Below are 20,927 nucleotides of genomic sequence, written 5' to 3' on the forward strand. Positions count from 1 at the left end.
CTGCCCAAAGTCCACGGGCTCATTTAATACCGATGATGCTAGGACTAAAAGAAGCAAAGAAGGCGCCCAAACAGGTGGATGTAGGGAGGAGGAGGGAGGAGCAGGAGGATGTAGACAGCCATTTGATGCAACCCTTAACGACGGGAGCGTTTTCTTCCACTTCCATTACCAAGTCAACGCAGGGCCACGTGTAACTCTTCCATCAGGGCCAAGTGTCCTTCCTCGTCTTGCCTCCCAATCCACTCAACAGGCTCAAGCCAGATAAACTGCTCATCACGGTTTCATGGACTCCCTTCTTTCCAGTTAAAAGCCTTCCAAACGCTGACTCCTACCTACAGAAGGAAGCCCAGAAGACTAACACATTCTTCACCTTCCTCTCTTGACCTATCTACTCTTTCAATCTTCTCTCCCCATCTAGAAATGCTCCGCTTGGCCAGATTCCTCACCCCATCACCCTCTAATTTCCTCAAAGGCTAACTCTTTCCCTCTCCGGGCTGACACTTTTGGGGTTGTCCGCAGGGTGCACAACTCGCGTAGTCCCACCAGGCGCCTTGCTTAGACGGGCCGGGCACGCGGCTCCCTGCTGTCTGTCTGGCACTTCTCAGTCACTTCCGAACCAGAAGCTCTGCATTTGCATCCTGCACGAGCCCGCCCGAGCGGCGCAGACGGTCCTCGCTCCGTCTCCTGGACCGCAGCCCGGCGGGGGTCGCATCGGCCATCCGACTGGGCTCGGCGGAACGAAGGACTCAAGAATCCAGTCTCGTGTGCGATGATGAAAGCGTCTGGTTTCACACCGTCCGGGCCCGTGCAATGAGGAAACCCAAGCGGGGAGGTGCGCAGAGGAACCTGCTCTCCCGCCCGGCGCTCGAAACCGCACCCGCGGGGCCCCCCACGCCGCTTCAGACCGGTTCCAGCTGGATTCCTACGGCGGCCCAATCGCTAATTAGAATTCCAGCCCTTCCTCCGGCCGCAGCCAATCCCCGCAGCTCCTCGGGCTCCGAGCCGCAGCCGGCTCTGATTGGCTCACAGCGCGGGGGCCGGGCGGGCGGGATTGGTGGCCGCCCAGGGAAGGGGTGGGGCAGGCGGTGGGCCCCACCCCCCGCGCGGCGCCGCGGCCACTGCGCAGGCGTGGGCGGACTCGGAGCCGCGAACACGGCCAGGCCAGCCCAGCCCCCCGAGGCCTCCCGCTCCTCCCCGCCCACCCCTCCCGGGGCTCGGGCTCTCCCGCCGCCCCGTCGCCCGGCCTGCCCCGCCCCCGCCAACGTCCGGGCACGTCCCCCGGGCGGCGCGGGCCACGCACGGCGGTGCACTTAACCTGTCCCCGCCCGGCGCGGAGCTGGAGGCCGGGGCGGCGCGGCGGCGGGCAGTGCTGGTGGCGGGCGGCGGAGGCGGGAGCCCGGGCCTGCAGCCCCGCGGGGCGGAGGATGACTTGCTACCGAGGCTTCCTGCTGGGCAGCTGTCGGCGCGTGGCGGGCGGCCGGGCGGCGGTGCTGAGCGGACCGGGCGCGGGAGGCCCCACGGCGCGGCCGCGGCTCTGCGGGGACGGCGGCGGCCGGCGGCGGCTGGGGCAGGGGCAGCCGCGCGAGCTGGCGGGCTGTGGCAGCCGCCCCGACGGCGGCTTCCGCCCGTCGCGGGTGGTGGTGGTGGCCAAGACCACCCGCTACGAGTTCGAGCAGCAGCGGTACCGCTACGCGGAGCTCTCGGAGGAGGACCTGAAGCAGCTGGTGGGTCCCCGGCGGCCCCCCGTCCCCCCCCAGGCCCGGCCGCGGCTGCGCGGGGCGCCGAGACCTCTCGGGCCAGCCTTCCTCCCCGGGCCCCGGACGCCCGGCCTCCCGGCTCGCCGCGCTCCGCTCGTAGACCCCCCCCCCCCCGCCTCCCGCCTCGTGTGTGCGCGTGTGCCACGGGGCGGGGGTCACCGGCACTGCAGGGACCCCCTAGTCGGGGAGGAAGGCTCGGGAGCGGGGAGCAGGAGCTCCCGGCGGGCAGGGTTGGGGCATCCATTCGAGCCCTCTCCAGCCCCACCCCCTGCTCTCCCCCTTGGGAATAGCAGCCACAGCCCCGAGGAAGGTGGGCCGCTGGCTGAACGTCTGGACGCTCCGGCAACAGCTCCCCAAGTCTCCGCGGGGGAAGGGGGCCCCGGGGCGCCGCGGCGGGAGGTGGGGGAGAGGGCGAAGGTACCGCGGACACACCCCCTTTTACCCTGCAGGACTGCGAGGCCTGGGATACCCCGGAAAGCCGGCCTGGGCGAGCCTTTTCCGTGATGGAACGTGGTCGTCAGACAAGGTTCTAGCAGTTTGTTTTAAAAGCACACGTGTTTTGGATTCAGGCGACAGCGAGGGAGAAAATTTCACTTTGAATATGTTTCTACGGAGAAAGGGCAAGAGGGAGGGCAGGAAGACTCGGGAATCATGCAATAAATAGCCCGTGTCCACGCATAGCAGTGGCTCCACAGCAGAATGTGTTTAGTGCAGATATTAGTATCTTTGCAAAAGTATGTAAGTCTGTCCAAGAAAAAAAAAAAAAAAACTGTGAATATCCCTCTCTTTGTTCCTTTCTGAAACCTTTTTTTTTTTTTTTTAAAGATTTATGTATTCATGAGAGACACAGAGAGAGAGAGGCAGAGACATAGGCAGAGGGGGAGGCAGGGGCCCTGCGGGGAGCCTGATGTGAGGCTCCATCCCAGGCCCGGGGGAGCCAAAGGCAGATGCTCAGCCACTGAACCACCCAGGTGCCCCACCCCCTTTGAAACTTCTGATCCCTTGCTCCCTGCGCTTGAACTTTAGGAAAAGGAAAAGGAGCGTTAAGATGTTACCATGAACAATATGGAAATCTCTAATTGTTGATACTCTGCATCATAAAGCTTTGGAATTAGAGGCCTAAAACCAAATCTTGTAGAATTCTGTACCAGAGTAGACAGCCTGTTTTTTAAACTTCTGGTATGGTTTGTAATCTTCAGATTTTTACTGTTTTATGCAGGTATCAAAGTGAAGTTGTAAATCATCATGTCTGCTTAAGGACTCTTTTCAGCATTAAACTTCTTGATACTTTAATGGGTTAATTGAGGAGGGCCCCTGCTTTCATTAGATGGAAGTGCTAGGTGCAGGTTTGTTTTTTTTCTCCTTTCCTTTAGTGTTTGAAGATGTAGCAATTTATAGAAAACAAATGCATCATTTGAAAAGAGTAGATCAGTTTGAGTAGGAAGTTGGAGTAGTGAAATTGGGGGCGAGGCCGGGAATAAGAATGTCAGAAGCAAGCACATTGTTTCTGTGTTGGGGAAGAGGTGTGTTCCTTGGATTGTACTCCCGGTTTTGCAAGATACACTTTATAGAGATTGTCAAATATATGTGTTGTAAATATGTTCTTTATACAGTTTTATGAAAACCTCTCAAAAACAGTTTAAAGTAGTATCCTCTGGCCTGTTTGGGGGTATAGGATTGAGTGTAGGATCTTGGAGTCCTCTGCCCATTTCTGTGTTCACTTCCTACGGGCCTTTTTAACTTTTGTGGGGTCATGTGTGACAATGATAAATGCCTTTCTGTAGTACGGTCATGTTTTTCAAAGTGCTTTTGCCTCGTTCGGTATGTTAAATAGTAAGGTTGGGCAAGATAGCCTCCAAGGCCTTTTTTAGTGCTAGCGTTTTGAAACTCTGGGTAACTTTTCAAGGCCTCAAGAAAATGAGTGTTCTCTAAATTAGATTAATTCTAGGACCTCTGAACTAGATTGCCACTAATGAGAACTTTTAAAATGTAGGCAAATCAATAAGTCTTTAGAAATTGAACTACCTAGTGTACCCACTCTGAGTATCTAAAAAGAGAAATCTCTAATAGGTAAATATTTGTCTTTGGCTAGGATTGCTGTTTGGGATAAGAAAACTTTTGAGTTAAAACTTCTGTACCATAGAACACATCGTTTTGTAATTGCAAGGCAAGTGAAATAGCTGTTGTCATTTCAGTTACATATTATTGGCTTAGCTCCTTACTGATGTGAGTTTATTTTACCATTTGTATTAAAGCCAGTATTCAAAATGGAATAGCATTAGGTGGAGTCCAGGCCAAATAATACCGGGCTGTGTAAAGTTGTTCTCAAATGGGATTCTGTGGTAGGCCTGATAAGCTGGTTAATATTGTTTGCTATTTTGCTGGGGTAAAAGATACTAAGTTATATCAATCATGTGAATTGGATATAAAAGAAAGTGGCCATGTGCTTACTTTAGTCTCTGGCACCATTCCTCTTGTGTCTACAGTGTCATGGTAACCTGAAGCTTTGTATTTGAGTGTTCTCATTTGCTGTGGAAGTGGTGGTCTTGTTGCAGAATAGGTATCTGTTAGCTTATTTGTAAAAATTTAAATAGAAGATGAAGGATGGAGTGTCAGTGGGATTTTATACCCTCAAGCATCATGAGTCTTTCACTTTGTGGAAACTTAAACCAATAGGGGAAATACTTCTTAGTTGAGTTGGTTTGTACAGAGTAGGTTTCTGTCTTTCAAAGTCGGTCAAAGTCAGACTTCCAATTTTCTTTCATATTGGTTGCATTGCTTTATTTATTCTTTTTAAAGATTTTATTTATTAATGAGAATACACAGGGAGGAGGGGGGGACCGGGGGGGCGGGCAGAGACACAGGCAGAGGGAGCCTGACATGGGACTCAATCCCGGGTCTCCAGGATCACGCCCTGGCCGAAGGTGGCACTAAACCGCTGAGCTACCTGGGCTGCCCCGCATTGCTTTATTTTTAAATCTTGACATGATGTTTCCTGTGAATTTCTAGTCAAGGATTGTACCTCTCCTGGCTCACTACCTTGCAAGGACTAATTAAACTATTATTGTGATTTACTTACATCAGAAGAGATGCAGCTGCTGGCAAATGTGGAATTTTTATTAATAGGGTCCATAACACTCAACAAATTGCATCTTTAGATGAATCAAAGCTGATTGGAAAGGATTTTGTCATTGTAAACATGCCTTATTGGCTAAAGAGTAGGTTTCATTTAAAAATATTTTAGTATAGGGGGATCCCTGGGTGGCTCAGCGGTTAGGCGCCTGCCTTCAGCCCAGGGCATCATCCTAGGGTCCCGGGATCAAGTCCCTTGTCAGGCTCCCTCCCTGCATGGAGCCTGCTTTTCCCTCTGCCTGTGTCTCTGCCTCTTTCTCCCTCTCTCTGTGTATCTCATGAATAAATAAATCTTAAAAAAAAATATTTTGTTCTATACCGAATAAGACATGAATGGTTTCCACCCTTCTCTCCCTCCACCCCAACCCCAGAAACAACCCTTTTTAAGGTTGCCATTTTTATTGTTTTTAAAATTATCTTTAAAATGGGATAGAATAATTTCATTTTGCAGTCCCTCTATTACTGGATTAAATTATTCCTAGTTATTACCTTCTTAGCATATTTAGGAGATATAGCACCGTGGATTTTGTTTCCTTTACTGGGTATCATGAAAATGATAGTGTAGCTTAGGTTATAATTCTCGGGCAGATACTTTTGCCACATGGTGTGCAAGGAGTGTAGTCTATGTGAATATTTATCAAATTAAAGAACATGATCTGGAGTACTTCCAGGGCCTTCTAACAGAATCCCATTCCTTTCAAATCTTTCAGATACAGGCACCAAAGTCGTCTATCTAAAGTGAACATCTGGCCACTTTACTTCTCTGTTTAGAACTACTCAAAAGCTCCACATAACCTGTAGAATCACCTAGGAAATTTGCTAAAATGAGGATGCCTGAACATTAGCACCCCAAGATTCTGATTCAGTTTATGGAGACTCCAGACTCTACCTTTCTGAACCACACCCTGAAGTTTGCTGGGTCTGTCCAGGGATCTGCATTTTTAACCAGCTCTCCAGATTTGCAAGTGGTCCCCAGATCACATTTTGAGAAGCACTGTTGTATGGGAACCCTTATGATCCTTACTATGCCAAACAAAGCCCTTCAGGAACTGGCTCCTGTCTACCTCTTAAGCTTCATTTCTGATCAATTTTTGTCTTGGACTTCATTTTCCATTAATTTAAAACTGATCTTATTTTCATTAGGTGGTGCCCTGATTTAATTTTATTTATGGATCAGTAGTGCATTAAAATGGTCCAACATGTAAAAGATACAGAAGAGTGTACAATGAAAAAGTCTTTCTCTTATTCTTATCCCTGGGCACACAGTTTTTGTCCCTGGAAGTAGCCAGTGTTATCAGTTTCTTGTGTTTTCTTCCAGAAATAATCTATACATACAAATCAACACAGTGAAATATTACTTTTCTTTGTCCCATCCCTTTTTTACACAGAGATAACATACTATTTAAGGTTTTCTGCACTTTGTTCTTTCTTTAAAACAGTTTGAATAGTATTCTATTGGGTGCGTCTTAATTTATTGAAGTACATTTTGTATGAACATTTGTGTTAATTTACTTGCATGTGAATCAGCTTTGAAGATAAATACCTAAAGGTAGAATTGCTGTCAAGGCATGTGCATTTGAATTTTTTAATCCATATTGCCAAATTGCTTCCCTTGGAGGCTGTATGCCTTCACCAGCAATGGATGAAAGGTGTTCCCCTCCCCCAATAAGCAGTTTATCACATTTTGGGGGTCTTACCAAGCTGGCAGGTGAAAAATGGTATTTCGGATGGTTTGATTTGCGTCTATTAGCATCTTTACTTCCGCAGCCTCTTTTGGTTAGAATATTCCTGCTTCCTCTAGCCAATTCCTAGCCTTCCTTTGAGGTAAGGCTCTAGACATTACTTTTACAGGAGCCTTCTTTGGTAACTTTGTCTTGCCCCTCTCTGGCCACCAAGGTTGCCAATATATCTTCCTAATACTTAACATATTTGAGCTTTCCACCTTTGAGTATAATCGGATTATTTTCTTCTCTAGACTTGAGGGCAAGGAATGCATCTTATTCATCATCATCCTCTCTATCTTCCCATCCCCACCAAAAAGGGTGGTAAAATATTTTTGACTTTTTAGAAATCAGTTTTAGTTCTTTTTCTCCTGGAGGCTTCTAGTCCAGAGCCTTATTTCCAGCTATCATTTTTCCAAAAGATGTTAGCTGCTGCAAGCTTAAGGTTGAAGTTACCAACATGAGTTCCCTAAAAGAGTTTTTTCATGGTTAAGTATGTTTGAGAAACATAAACCTAAACAAAACAGGATTTTGATTTGACTATGGGATTCGCAGTAGGGGGAAGGAGGCAGAAAAACATCAAATTTTGTGGAATGCAAATTGGGAAATAGAGGCTTACGATAGTCTCCCTTCCATAAATATTTGCAGTTAAATAAGAGACTCTGAACAATGTAAAGGGGTTGAATGTTAGAGTAGCTGAAATTCTACCATTAACATAATCATTAACCAATGGGCTTTTGAGCCCTGCTTTTCACCTTTCACTGTATTAGGATTACCTGGGAGAAATTTTAGGAAATATATATATATATATGGCCAGCCATAAGACTGGTCAAAATGTAATTTCTTACTGTGATCACTTTTCCTGTATTTTTAATTATATGAATTGAATTTTGAGTATTGACACATGTACATACCTTCTGAGCTAGTAAAGTGTAAGTTAACTTCATTTTTCACTGTAATCTTTGTTAATATGTAACAGAAATGTGTATTTCAGAATATCAGCAAATTTCCTGATTATTTCACGCCTTAGGAAAGTTTATTGTATATGATGTGGATTGTGCAGGAAATTAGACCAACCCCTGTAAGACATCTGCATTCAAGGAGAGATTAGCTGATTGACTTTCTTCTTCCTAAAAAAGTGGGTAGAATTAGGACATAGGAACAGAATAGTTCTTGGCCTATATAACTTAATGATTAAAATTGAGGCTTAGTGCCCTAATGAGTATTTACAGCTCTCAATCAGGAATGAAATATATAGCTAACGTAGGAATATTAGGAATCTGTAGTGGACAAATCCTGGATTAAGAGCAGGAGGAATGAGTTTTGATCCTGGCACCAGTCTATTAGCTTTATAAACTTGAGCAAGTAACGTAACCTCTCTCTATTTATCAGCTTCTTTGACTGTGGAATAGGTATAATAATGTCTGCTTTTCCTTGTTTACATAATTTTTAGGAAGATCAAATTAAATATATAATTTACATAATTTAAAGCAGCATAATTTTAATTTTTCAGCCACAATAATGATTATGTAAATGCCATTATTATTTGTTAAATTATGTACCTAAAATGGTATGGCTTTGGTCACTTTAAAGTAGGTTCCTTTATAAAATAGAACACTAAAGGAAATGAAGATTTGTTGAATTTAACTCTTGCTTATGTAGGTTTTTTTTTTTTTAAAGCCTATCTCTTGTAGGAAGTGACAGTTTTGAATTTTTTTACTCTAAGAAGTATTTTTGTAATGGAGAAAATAATAATAAAAACCATGATCTTTAAAATACTAGCTTACAGTATCACTATTGCTAACATTCATGACGTTTGTTAATTTTTTTTATTTTAAAGTGTCACTTTTAAATATTCACCAACCCATTCATTGAGCACTTGCTAATTAGGCATCCTGCTAGGTTCTGGGGAACCACAGGTGAATAAAAGGGGTTCCCAAATGTTAGGAGAAAATATATTAAATTGTGTTATAACTGTATAAGTGGTCCATAGGAATACAGAGAATGGAGAGAATAACTTGGGAAAGGGCAAGAATGAAAGAGAAGAAGACTTTTGAATTTTTTCAGATTTTAAGCAGACTTTCTAGTGATTGTTTTTAGATTTTCAATTGTGAAATATTTTTACCACATAGAGAACTTTCAAAAGATACTTGTATATACAGCTGAGACTTAACAGCTGCTAATATTTTGCCACATTTGCTTGTGATTTTTTTAAAGGAAGTTTTATAACTGAAGACCTATCCTAGGGCACTTGGGTGGCTCAGCGGTTGAACATCTGTCTGCCTTCTGCTCAGGTTGTGATCCCAGGGTCCTGGAATCGAGTCACACATTAGGCTCCCTGTGAGGAGCCTGCTTGTCCCTCTGCCTATGTCTCTGCCTCTCTTTGTGTCCCTCATAAATAAATAAATAAATCTTAAAAAATAAAATAAAGCCCTATCCTTCCACTTTTCCCCTCCCTGTGTCCCTAGTGGTAACCACTGGCTTGAAGCTGTTAAATATGTATGTGTGTGTGTATATATATATATCTTCCTCATGCGTATGTTACACATTGATTAATATGACCGTCCATAAAAAGTATACTATTTTGTGCATCTTGAAAAAGTTAGGTCAATAATATATTCTTTAGATTGTGCTGCCTGTTCTTTAGAAATTTGCTTTTCTTACTCTTGGCTTGATCTATGTTATTTGATCTATGTTAATTCACTTTAAGTGCCATCTAGTATTACATTGTTTGGGATATTAGGTTGTTTCCAGTTTTTCTACTATTAAAAATGTGATTAGAAGTACAAATATTATTTCCATATGCATCGAACAACTCCCAGATTCCTCATGTTCTCACTGGCACTTGGTAGACTTCTACATTTTTGACATTGTGATGAGTGAAATATCTTAAGTTCAGGATACTTTAATTAAATATTAAAGAATAAGGAAGAATTGATATGTGAATAGGAGAGAATAGTACTAGCAAGACAAGGGAAAGTTAATCCTTTTGCCAGCAAGAAGAACTTAAGTGCTTTTGACTCTAATCTACAGAAAAATTTTACATCATGGCTGAGTAAGTATACTCCTATTTGAAATAAAAGATAACATGAAACAATTGAGCCAGTTACATATAGTAGTTTATGTTTTTCTTAATAGCAATGCTGGTTGTGATTAAGAAATTGATGTGACAACCGTTTTAAGGGAGTTTGGAAATCATTGCTCAAGAATTAAGTATCTAGAAGCTACACAGGTAGGCTGGGTGTTATAAAGATATTAAATGTCATGAACAGGAGTTGGCTTTATGTCCTAATAATTTCCAGTCTTTGTTAGCAGTAGAATGCAACCGTCCTGCTCTCTTTCCCCATAGGTGTGGGCTGGAGGGTCAGTTTTCCTGAGACTTTAGCATTCTGGGGCTAGTATAAAAGCAAGCTTGTCATGGTGGTGGTTAGTTTGGTGGAATGAGAAATAAAGACTTAAATAAGGAAGTAGTTCTGGAGGCAGGCTATTGGCACGAGACCACATAAGAGCTGATGTCGAAGTCAAGTGGTGGCAGCATGCCTGTGAAGGACAGATTGGGGAAACCGTTTACACGTGTATTTGTTGTACTTTGCCACCAACTGGCTATGGAGATCGAGTGTGAGGGAAGAATTAAAGGGGACACCTGGAGGTCCCCTGGGTGGCTCAGTTGGTTAAACATCTGTATGCCTTTAGCTCAGGTCATGATCTCAGGTTCCTGAGATCCAGTTCTGTATCGCCGTCTCTGCTCAGAGGAGAGCCTGCTTCTCCCTCTCCCTTTACCTGCCGCTCTCCCTGTTCTGCTCTCTCTCTTTGTCAAGTAAATAAATATTTAAAAAAAAAGGACATCTGGGTTTATTCTGTTGATTATACAAATATAAGTATTGCTAAGTTGTCAAATCACTGTGTTGCACACTTGAAACTATGTAACATATCAACTACTCAAAAACATTTAAAAATAATGGAAAAAAAAGTATTGTTAACTGATATAAGGCACTGAGAAGAGCAAATTTGAAGGAGAAATAGGTCATTGGAATTAGATGGTTTTGGGGAGAGGTACTTGATCTACCAGTGGTGGTGGGGGGCGGGGGGGATATAAATGTAGGCTTTCGAAAATTTGAGCCTATAGCTCAAGAGAAAGGAGAGAGCTGACAGTGTGTATCTCACAGTTACTGGTGTGTACTTGGGAGATCAAGCCTCTGGTGTGGAAAGGTAACTCAAGGAAAATGAAGTGGGAACAAATAAAGTTGAAAGTGGTACCTTGAGCAATCCCAACACATGAAGGAGTAGAATAAAAAGAGGAATACAGTTGTAAGAAGAGAATGATGGGTAAGCACCTGGGAGAAAGGATACGTGAAATGGAAATGATCCAAGATAAATGCCAGATATAACTAAAGAAGTGTTCAGGCTTCACTGTACCAGACCACCGCTGCGCCACCCAGGGATCCCCAGACCGGATCATGCTAGGTGGAATCATTTACTTTCTAGCTGTTGACTAGGTGTTAGTAATCATTTTAAGGCAGTTCTGAATTAATACTCAGTGTACCATTAAGTTATGTGGGTGTACTTTGAAGAGTGCTTAAATTATGCCTAGTGAGTTTATGTACCAAATTGTTGCCTCAGAATGTGCATTTCTTATGTGTTAAATTTAAAAAGACCTATTTCCTTCCCTTTTTGAGCCTTCATGTGAGTTAGTATGTAGAGTACAAAGTAGGAACATTGAACTGACTAGTAAAATGAATCTTAAAAATTTGTATTTGTAATAAACTCAGTTTTGGTCAAGTAAAAATATCTATGATCCTTTAATAAAAGTGGTTGGATTATTTAGGAAGTAGCGTATCACATGTAACTTTAAGGTAGGCAAGCTTTTATTGGTTCAGAATCCTCCTTTATTTCTTTCATGCTTTCTTTTGTTTTAATTTCTAAGCTACCTGGGGAGAAGTGATGCTGGCGTTTGGAAATTTTGTAGGAGAAGCTCTTGTTGCTTGAATGAAACTTTTTTTTTTTTTTTGTTCTTTCACTGCAGTGAAAGACTGTAGATCTTTTAGATTCACACTGGTTTTTCCAGGTATTCTGGTGAATAATCCTTAAAACTATATTTTTTAAATCACATCAACACAAGATTTTTTGGAAAAAATAAAAATGTTAACACTTTGTTGCTAATACTGGCAGTGTAACATTGCAGAATTGAGAATGTGTTCGAAGTTTCAGTAATTTCTCTAACCTCTTCACTGTAAGACATAAAGAGTTTGTGTTTTTGTTTTCGGGGAAGTATGATTTTAAATACTTGAAGTCTTGTTATTTTCAGAGGGATAGCCAGAAATTCTTTCCAGCCTTTGAATATAAAAGAAAACTTTAAACTGTATGAGCCAGTTAGTGATTTAAGACTTTCTAATTGATGCTTTTATTAAGTGATTTTACAAAATGCCTTATCTTGTGTTTGCCTACTTTAGCCAGTCCATGTTAATGAAGCTTATTAGACCAACCATTTAGATATTTGAAGAAAATAATATAGTAACTTGTATTCTCCAAATAAACGTTATTAGAGAATTAGTTTACAAGAAGAAATTTGAATGGGAACAAAATTTATGAAATGACATTTCTGCCCCAATATTAAGTATTCTGATGTTATGCTAAATGAACTTTATATTTAGGTATGGAAGTTTAGGAATTTTAGTGTTGCTACCAAAACTTGGTAAAATCATGGAAAACTTGAAGTTTTTCACAAATTCAAATCCCGTTTACCATCTCAAAGCAAAGTTTTCTAATAGCTGCTGAGTAATCTTAATTTTCTGGAGTTTGCTGAGAGTCAGAAGTGCGCACAAAAGCTTCTGAACCACCAGACCAGAATTTACAGTTATCATACATAAGGATTTATGTCCTATATTCCTGGGTACATGTTTTATATTGTCCAAACCAAAAATTGGAACATAAAATGAAAATCTAGACAGGGAGTTGAGGACCAGCTACCCTTAAGTTTTATTTATAGCAGGTTAGAAGAATATTTGATGAAATATTTTAATAGACTTATCGTACATTTGAATTCCCATTGCCTTGGCAGTTTTCAGTGCCCCATTAAATACATTTAATTGAGCTCAACTAATGTTTAACAAATACAGAGTCGTAGACACTCAAATATTTGAATAGATTAATTTAATTCTTCAGAGCTCAATTTCTAACTATGTAAAGTGTTCACTCTTGAAATGGGCTGAGAGGTAATTACTGTAACAAAAAAAATACACCACAGTAACTAGTTTGTTTGAAAAGTCAAGAGTTTGATACTGAGTATTTTAGTTTGAGATTCCTGTTAGATATCCAGAGAAAGATGTCAGATGCACTGTTGGATACATTTATTTGGAGCCCTAAAGACAGGGGAGGGGTAGCCCTTGGGAGGCCTCTGCATACAGATCTCTTACAGAAAGCCTTGAAGCTAGAGATGTCCAGGGGAAAGAGTAGAGATGGAGAGCAGCATGACCCAAATTTACTGAGAGGTAGTACAGTTTAGTTAATTTGTAATTGCATAATAGTAGTTTAATATTAATAGTATGTTCATCCATATTCAGAAATTCTACTCTTAAAATAGTTTTTCAAACCTGTTGTGTGTTGATTTGTTGTTAAATGAAGGATTATCTAATTACCTTGGTCACTGCTTTTCTTTAAAAAATATTTTTGATGTTGGTATGATCTATCTAAATATGAAGCTTATGTCTAGGTGTTAAAAAGTGTTATACAGATTATCAGATCTAGTATATTTTTGAGTTAACATATATGTATTAATTTTTAAATAGCCAAATGTTTCCTCCCCTCCTCTTTTGAGGAGCATACATTTCCCTTTAGATTATAGAGTGAGGACAAAACTATTTTAAAACTCTTACCCTGTATCATAAACAAAAGACTGGATATGTAGATACCAAAATATTAACATAAACTGTCCTAGGACAATAAGATTATATATATTTTAAATTTTCTTTATATATGTACCTTCCATGTCTTGTTATTTTTATACATTTTTTAAAAAGATTTTATTTATTCATGAGAGATGCAGAGAGAGAGAGGTAGAGACACAGGGAGAGGGAGAAGCAGGCTCCCCGCAGGGAGCCCAACATGGGACTCAATCCTGGGTCTCCAGGACCACACGCTGGGCTGAAGGTGGCACTAAACCAGTGAGCCACCTGGGCTGCCCTTTTTATACATTTTTTTTAAGTTAAATACGTTATTAAGAATGCTATCAAAAATGGGTTTTACTTCATAATTCAATAATCTAAAAATATATTTAAGATTTGGACAGGTACTTGAAAAACCGATATTATGTCATCAAGAGGCAGGGTATAAGGGAAGTTGGAGAAGGAAAGAAAATAACATGCTTTTTAATTCTAGCATTCACTTTACTGGACAAATTTCCTAGTTGATTAAATGGATATTGCAATGAGGATATGTCTGAACTTCTTTCTCAGCATTTTACTTTTATGGATTATTTAGAAGACATATAATTTAAAAGGAGAATATTAATGGTAAGGTGCTAACATTATAAAAATATCACTCTAGTGGACTAGGAAAGATAATTCTTGAAGGATATGTCTTCACATCTAAAAGTTATCCAATTTCGGGGAGCTAACCCGTCCTTTGTTTGGATTGCGTGGGGTAAATTCCAAATAGAGTTCATAAATCTGAACAGAAGAGAGCTGCAAATTCAAGTGGGACAAAGGTCATCTGCCTTCTAAAATATTAGTTTATCTTTGGTCTTCAATGCGTTAAAAATCCATTTAAAAAACCCTCAAGTTGAAAAAAGGAAAAAAAAAACCATTTTGAGATTCTGTTAACTACATGATTCTGGAAACTTAATGCTGTATTTGGTATTGAAACCAAATTATGATTTTCTGAAATCAGACTTTCTAGTTGAATTTAAACTTCTGGTCCTAAAAATGTGTCTTAAATCCATTATATTTTTATAGGCCTTTTTAAAGAGCTATGTTATAATGTGTAATATATGTCCTATAATGAGACAGAATTTGTTTTATCTTGATATAGCTTGCATTGAAAGGCTCTAGCTACAGTGGACTGCTTGAACGACATCATATTCACACCAAAAATGTAGAGCATATTCTAGATAGTTTACGGTAAGTGAATTGGATTGGATCTTGGATGGGCTTTTGTATTCAGGACTTCCAGTTTTTGTTTTTACTAGCAGAGGATCCTGAGGTTTTTAGTAAAGACTGCCATTATAAAAGCGTTTTCCAAAAATTATACTGTTTTTAGTAGAGTTGATACAGTATTTCTAAGGAAATTTTTATTGTACTCTGAAAATTCCACAGATTTTCAGTTACTGGGTGGTCTGAGAAGTGCCTTTTCTATAGAGATAATTCTATATGCATTAGGTTTCACCTGTATATATAATGTTTTATTAGAATACTGGACTATTCTTCATTAAATTATTCTTTGAATGTCTAAAAATTATAGGAACTTCATTAATTAATGCAGTCAGGAATATGTTTGTATGTAAGGGAATCGGTGTGAAAACATGAAAAATAGTATTTTAGTCACTGTTTCAGTGTCTGACAAGGAATGTTTGTTGGATTTAAAATAATGACTAGTTTTATAGTTAAAAAGTCTCTTGAGATGTTAAAGTTATTGGCCATTTTTGTAATAATGAATTTTAGCATCAGAGGAAATAGAGAAAATGAAATAAAATTCTAATCTATCAATATTGTTATTTGTCAGGGGCAAAAACAAGATGTTTTTGAAGTACATAGAGATTTCGGATAGTTATTAACTTCCAGTTTAGTCATATGCTTCCTGACCATAGTAAATTGGCTGTTGTAATTAAATGAAAATGAAGTTAACCTTGCAAAACTAAACATAAATTTGTTTATAAAACAGGTTTATTTTCCATCATTGTAATAACCTGCCTCTCAAAACATCCTTTATGTTATTAATGGACATTTTATATAAACTTTACTTTTTTATCTCAGGAATGAGGGAATTGAAGTTCGTCTAGTAAAGAGGCGAGAATATGATGAAGAGATTGTTCGATGGGCAGACGCTGTCATAGCTGCAGGAGGTAATAGCTTTACAGAGGTAAAGATGTTGGAATATGGAGAGGCTCTTTACTATGCATTTCCAGATACTCTGTGGTCTAGCTGTAATGAAGCCTTCAGAATCCTACCACAAGATGCATTTTTTGGACTTTTAGGATAAAATGTAAAATATCTGCTATATATTTCACTTTTTTAGTGAATGGTATTGTGAGGTTCTGTGTCTGTTTCTATGTATATTTAAGGTGTGCACTTCAATTTGATTCAAAGGATGCATTGTAACTGTATTTTGGTTTAGTTATGCCAGTCTTAAAAAAAATGTTGAAATTGTTTAAGAGTTCAATGAGAAAAAAAAAAGAGTTCAATGAGATTAGATAAATTCCATCCACTCTGGCTCCAATATACTTACAGCTATTTTTCCTGGGCTTTATTATTAAGGAAGTGGGTGCTGTTGCCAAAGCCTTAAATTAAATTGATAGCATTTATTAGAAGGAAAAGTCTTCACTGGACACTTTGTTGGGTATATTCTCCTTAAAATAGTTTCTGAATTTGGACTGATGTTATGATGGAAGGAAAGAGATTTGGCTAATAGAAATAATAGGATTAGAGTAGTGGTTCCCAGCTGGGAGGCTACTACTTGGCATGTAGCAGGTACTGCTAACTATCACCTGTAATACACAGGACTGCCCCCCACATCAAAGAATTAATCTGGCCTAAAATGTCAGTCTTGCCCCTGTTGAGAAATCCGGGATTAGGGATAGTAGTTAGAAAGGAAGTGGAATAGACTGTGGTGGGCAGCAGGATCGAGTGGGAGTGTGATTCTTAAAAGGACTTGTGTTCAAAATGATGTTAAAAACTAGTTTTGTAGCAAATCTGGTTATGTCTTCTGTCCTTTAGGTGATGGCACGATGCTCCTGGCAGCAAGTAAGGTTTTGGATAGACTTAAGCCAGTTATTGGAGTAAACACTGATCCAGAACGGTAAGAAAAAACTTGTTCCTTTTGTTTGGTATGTGTGTGTTACACATACAGTTATGTTTTGCTTTGCATGGTATCTATTTCTGATAAATCTTAAATTTTGGTTGCTCTTTATTTTCTCTACTGTTGTCACTTTGCTGTGCTCCATTGCTACAGGGGGTTTATTATTTAGTGCATGATGTTTAAGTGGAAGTATTATTGCTCCTGGTAATCATGAAGGTTAGAGCCATGTTCCAAAAACATTTTAGAAATGAAATTCAGGCATGTACAATTTGTTTCTACCTTTAGTAGAATTTTCTTCTGTATAGTTGTTTTCAAGGACCTAGCTCTTATATAAAGTTCAGGCATGAGACATATATATGCATTTGGCTACCGTTGGTGGTAGGAAACTATGATCTGGATGGACAAATCTTCACGTTGGATTTCCCAGGTAGTCTGGGGGTAGTGCCTTTGGCAGAATAGACCTGAGCCTTTGACCTAGTTGGGTATTGGTAACCCCGGTATTGCTGAAGAGGGATGAGTTCATGTCCCGTCTTTGGCCCTTCCTTTTGTCTTTTGTCTACATTTCTGGTTATGCCTCTGCTGATTTTCTGGGTCACTTCATTAACTTAATGAAGAGACCAAACCCTGTCATCATTTCTTTTTTTCTTTCCTCGCTTCACTGATATTTAGCATCATTCTATACCAGCCACCCACAGCCATGACCATACCTGGACTTCATGATCATCTAGAATTGCCCCATATCTCAAATCTTAATTCCACTCCACAGCCTCCTACCTTTAACAACAGTCTTATTCCCTTGATCCTGTTAAATCTGCCATTTGGTTTGCAGCGTGTTGAACCCCTCTATTGTCTTCACTTAATTTTCCCTTACTTCATTCACTTTCTTGACAAATTTCTTTATATATATATATATATATATATATATATACACACACACACACACACACACACATATACACACACACATACACATAAATATATGTATATATATATACACACACACACACATATATATAAATTTTGGGGGGGTCGGGGGGGGGAGAATGCATGTGGGTGGGGAAGGAGTGGGAGAGAGGGAGAGAGAATCTTAAGCTGGCTCCATGCCCAGTGTGAGCCCCTCACAGGGCTTGAGATCATGACCATAGCTGAAATCAAGAATCCCATGCTTAACTGCCTGAGCCACCCAGGCACCCCTCCCAACAAACTTCTTAAACATTTTGTACCACTGTCTTTCTGCCCCATCCTACATCAGTCTGTCATCCTCTTTATTCCTTCATCAGCAGTTGGGGCCATCTGGGGAAAAAAATAGAAACTTAAGCTTGGTGGTATAGTTTGGGCCCAAATTTACATCCAGTTTGTCATTTCTAGCACTTAGATTAGAACCAGACCTTCAGAATTGTTCAAAAAACTTTGTGTGGCCCAGGTTGTATCTCTACTTCCTTACTTCAGTTATTGTTTTGCCATCTTTTTGAACTGCCTCCAACCAGTTCATTAATTTTCCTTTTGCCCTACCAGTGACGTCCTGGTTATGAACTTATTGGACGTTTTAGTCCTTGTCTTACTTGATTTCTGGGAGATTTTTAGTGCTAACTGATCCTGTGTTGCATCCGTACTTCCTTGGAATTTATGGGCCCCTCCCCCCTTTCTTCCTATCCTGATGGCTGCTACTTTGTCTCTTTTGAAGGAGGTTATATTTTATTCAGTGCTTTAAAGGTGTTTTCACATCCTCTGGGCCATCTGTCTCTTTCTCACTTTTTATACTGTTTCCAGAATAACTGTTTAATATCTGTAGTTGAACTTAAATCCTGGTGACTCCAAAATATTTATATCCAACATTGATCTTGCCTCCACTCTTATCTTTATTAATATTCTCTTCTCACTGCAACCAGAGTGATCATTTTATGAAAGTTTGATAATATGTGACTCCTCTGTTCAAAATCTTATGGTGGCTTCCCATCTAACCTAGAATGAAATCTAATTCTTTACAGTGACTAGGATGACCAACTCATCATGATTTGCCAAGGACTTTCCTAGTTTTACCACTGATAGTTCCATGTCCTGGGAAAGTTTGTCAGTCCCAGCCAAACTGGGACAGTTGGTCACCTTAACAGTGACATATAAGACACTACATTTTCTGGTCTCTGACTATTCTGTGTCCATTTCTCCTGTTATTTTTCTTTTTCTTCATGCTATCTAGCCATACTGTCTTCTACTTGAATTTATTATCCAGTAACATTAAAAATGTAACATGTCTGGCTGACTCAGTCTTCAAGCATGGGACCCTTAATTCTCAGGGTCATGAGTTTAAGTCCTACCTTGGGCATGGAGCCTACTTAAAAAAAAAAAAAAAGTAACCTGTCTCCTATCCCGTCCCCTACCATACTTAATAGAATCATAACCTTGCTGAAGCTGTGCCCGCCCACCCCTCACCCCCTTTATCACATTGGTTTATGGCCATAGTTCTAAGTTCTTGGAATCTTACCTTTGAGTCCATGTCTTGACATCCTCACTGCTACTGAACATAGGCCTTTATAATTTGTTGTTTAAATTACTGCAATAGCTTTCAGACTTTCTCATTCTAACCCATCCATTACACTTTATGTTCTTTCCAAAGTACAAATTTAATTGTATTCATTCCTAAATTAAAATCTTTCAGGGTTTTTCCCATGACCTTCAGAATACATTGCAAATTTCTTAGTATAATAGTATGATCTTTCACCATCTGTTGCCTATTTGCTTTTTTAGCTTCATCAATCCTCATTTACTCATAGGCATTATACTTTCAGTTAAAAAAATTACTTAAGTCTATCTAGGAACAGCCTAGGGTTCTTCTTAAGGCTGTTTTTTTTTTTTTTTTTTTTTAATTGCTTTTCTCCCCCTCCCAGTTTTGTTGTGATATAACTGACTTGTAGACTACATAAATTTAAGGTGTACTGCATAATAACTTACACATAATGTGAAATGATTACCACAGTTAACATTATCTCATATAGATAAAAAAAGTATCTTTTTTTTTTTTTGTGACAAGAACTCTTAGGGTCTACTCTCAATGACTTTCAAATATACATCAGTGTTAACTATAGTCATTATGTTGTATGTTACATTCCTAGTACTTATTTATCTTATAAATGGAAATACGTACCTTTCACCGCCTTCATCCAATTCCTCCACTACCCACTCTGGCTGTCCTTAGTGCAATTATCAGGTATAACCATCTGCTGACACTCTAGGTGGAGGCTTTTCCTCTGGCGAGGAGATTTGTTGATACTTAAGACAGTAGGATTTGAAAGAATAAATGAAAGAGTTCTCCAGAAGGTGCATATTCTTTTCATGACTTGATACCTGTTTTTGCCTGGAGTGCCCTTGTACCACTTAGTCAGTGGTATAGTTGTATATTGTTCATTGAAGATTGAACAATATTGGTGCCTCTCCTGGACTCTGACTAGAATTTCCCTGTAGAGAGCATATTGTTTTTTGCTTGGTTTTTGTCTTTTCCATTAGACTATAAATTTCTTGAGTATAGGATTGCATTTTAATTCCTCCACTATTACTGTATTACACATAGTCCGTAAACAATCAACCTTTGAAATGTATAGCTGAGTAAATATTTCTTGAGCATAAGTAATTGAGATCATTGGTTCAGTAATTATTTTTTGATTGCGTTCAGTGTGACGCCTGTGTATTTTAGAACTTCTTAATGGCATATTTTTATATCATTAAGAGATTCTTAACTTTAGTTGTCACATTTTAACAGTTTGTTGAAATATATTTTCCTTTAAAAAGTTGGCTTAATACTCATAAGCTTATGGGAATTTTGAAACTGGTAAGCAGATAGTATTGCTTCTCTAATTTCTACCTAGAATAACAGGCTTTAGAATTCCTTTTGTTTCTTTCTTGTCTCCAGGACAGAAGCCTCCTAGCTTGTTTGGTAATTCAGGTTACCTGACTTCTTTTTTTTAAGCATGGTGGTAACTCACAGTCCTTAAATAAACTCAGAAGTTAATGTTCAACTTAAATTTCCTCTCGTTTCTATTAGTTATCAAATGCTGCATAACAGATCAGACCGGAACTTGGAGGCTTTAAACAGTAATAGTCATCTATTCTCATGGTTTCTATAAATCTGGAATTCAGGAGCTTAACTGGGTAATTTGGCTTGAGATCTCTCATGAGGTTCTTGTTAGATGTCAGCTGGGGCTGCAGGCACCTGAAGGCTTGAGTTGGGTTGGAAGATACCCTTCTTAGATAGTTCTTTCACATGGAGTCATCTAAACTTTGGTCTTACCTGTATTCTGCATTCAGTTTACTGAGC

General features: G+C 39.9%; 1 protein-coding gene across 3 annotated transcripts in view; it reads left to right on the top strand.

Annotated features, from left to right (window-relative positions):
* The first annotated feature begins 1,409 nt into the window (after positions 1–1,409).
* NADK2 (NAD kinase 2, mitochondrial) overlaps positions 1,410–20,927 on the top strand; it is a 43,709-nt gene continuing 24,191 nt past the window's right edge. For 2 of the 3 annotated variants that reach the window (XM_038535309.1, XM_038535310.1), the window contains exons 1-4: positions 1,410–1,724; positions 14,636–14,724; positions 15,577–15,665; positions 16,537–16,618. In XM_038535309.1, coding sequence (XP_038391237.1) covers positions 1,425–1,724; positions 14,636–14,724; positions 15,577–15,665; positions 16,537–16,618 — 560 coding nt within the window. In that variant the 5' untranslated portion in view covers positions 1,410–1,424. Of the gene's footprint in view, positions 1,725–2,206; positions 2,284–14,635; positions 14,725–15,576; positions 15,666–16,536; positions 16,619–20,927 lie in introns of all 3 variants that reach the window. The other variant, XM_038535311.1, reaches the window with a different exon arrangement.

Source organism: Canis lupus, chromosome 4 (genome assembly GCF_011100685.1).
Source record: "Canis lupus familiaris isolate Mischka breed German Shepherd chromosome 4, alternate assembly UU_Cfam_GSD_1.0, whole genome shotgun sequence".
NCBI lineage: Eukaryota > Metazoa > Chordata > Mammalia > Carnivora > Canidae > Canis > Canis lupus.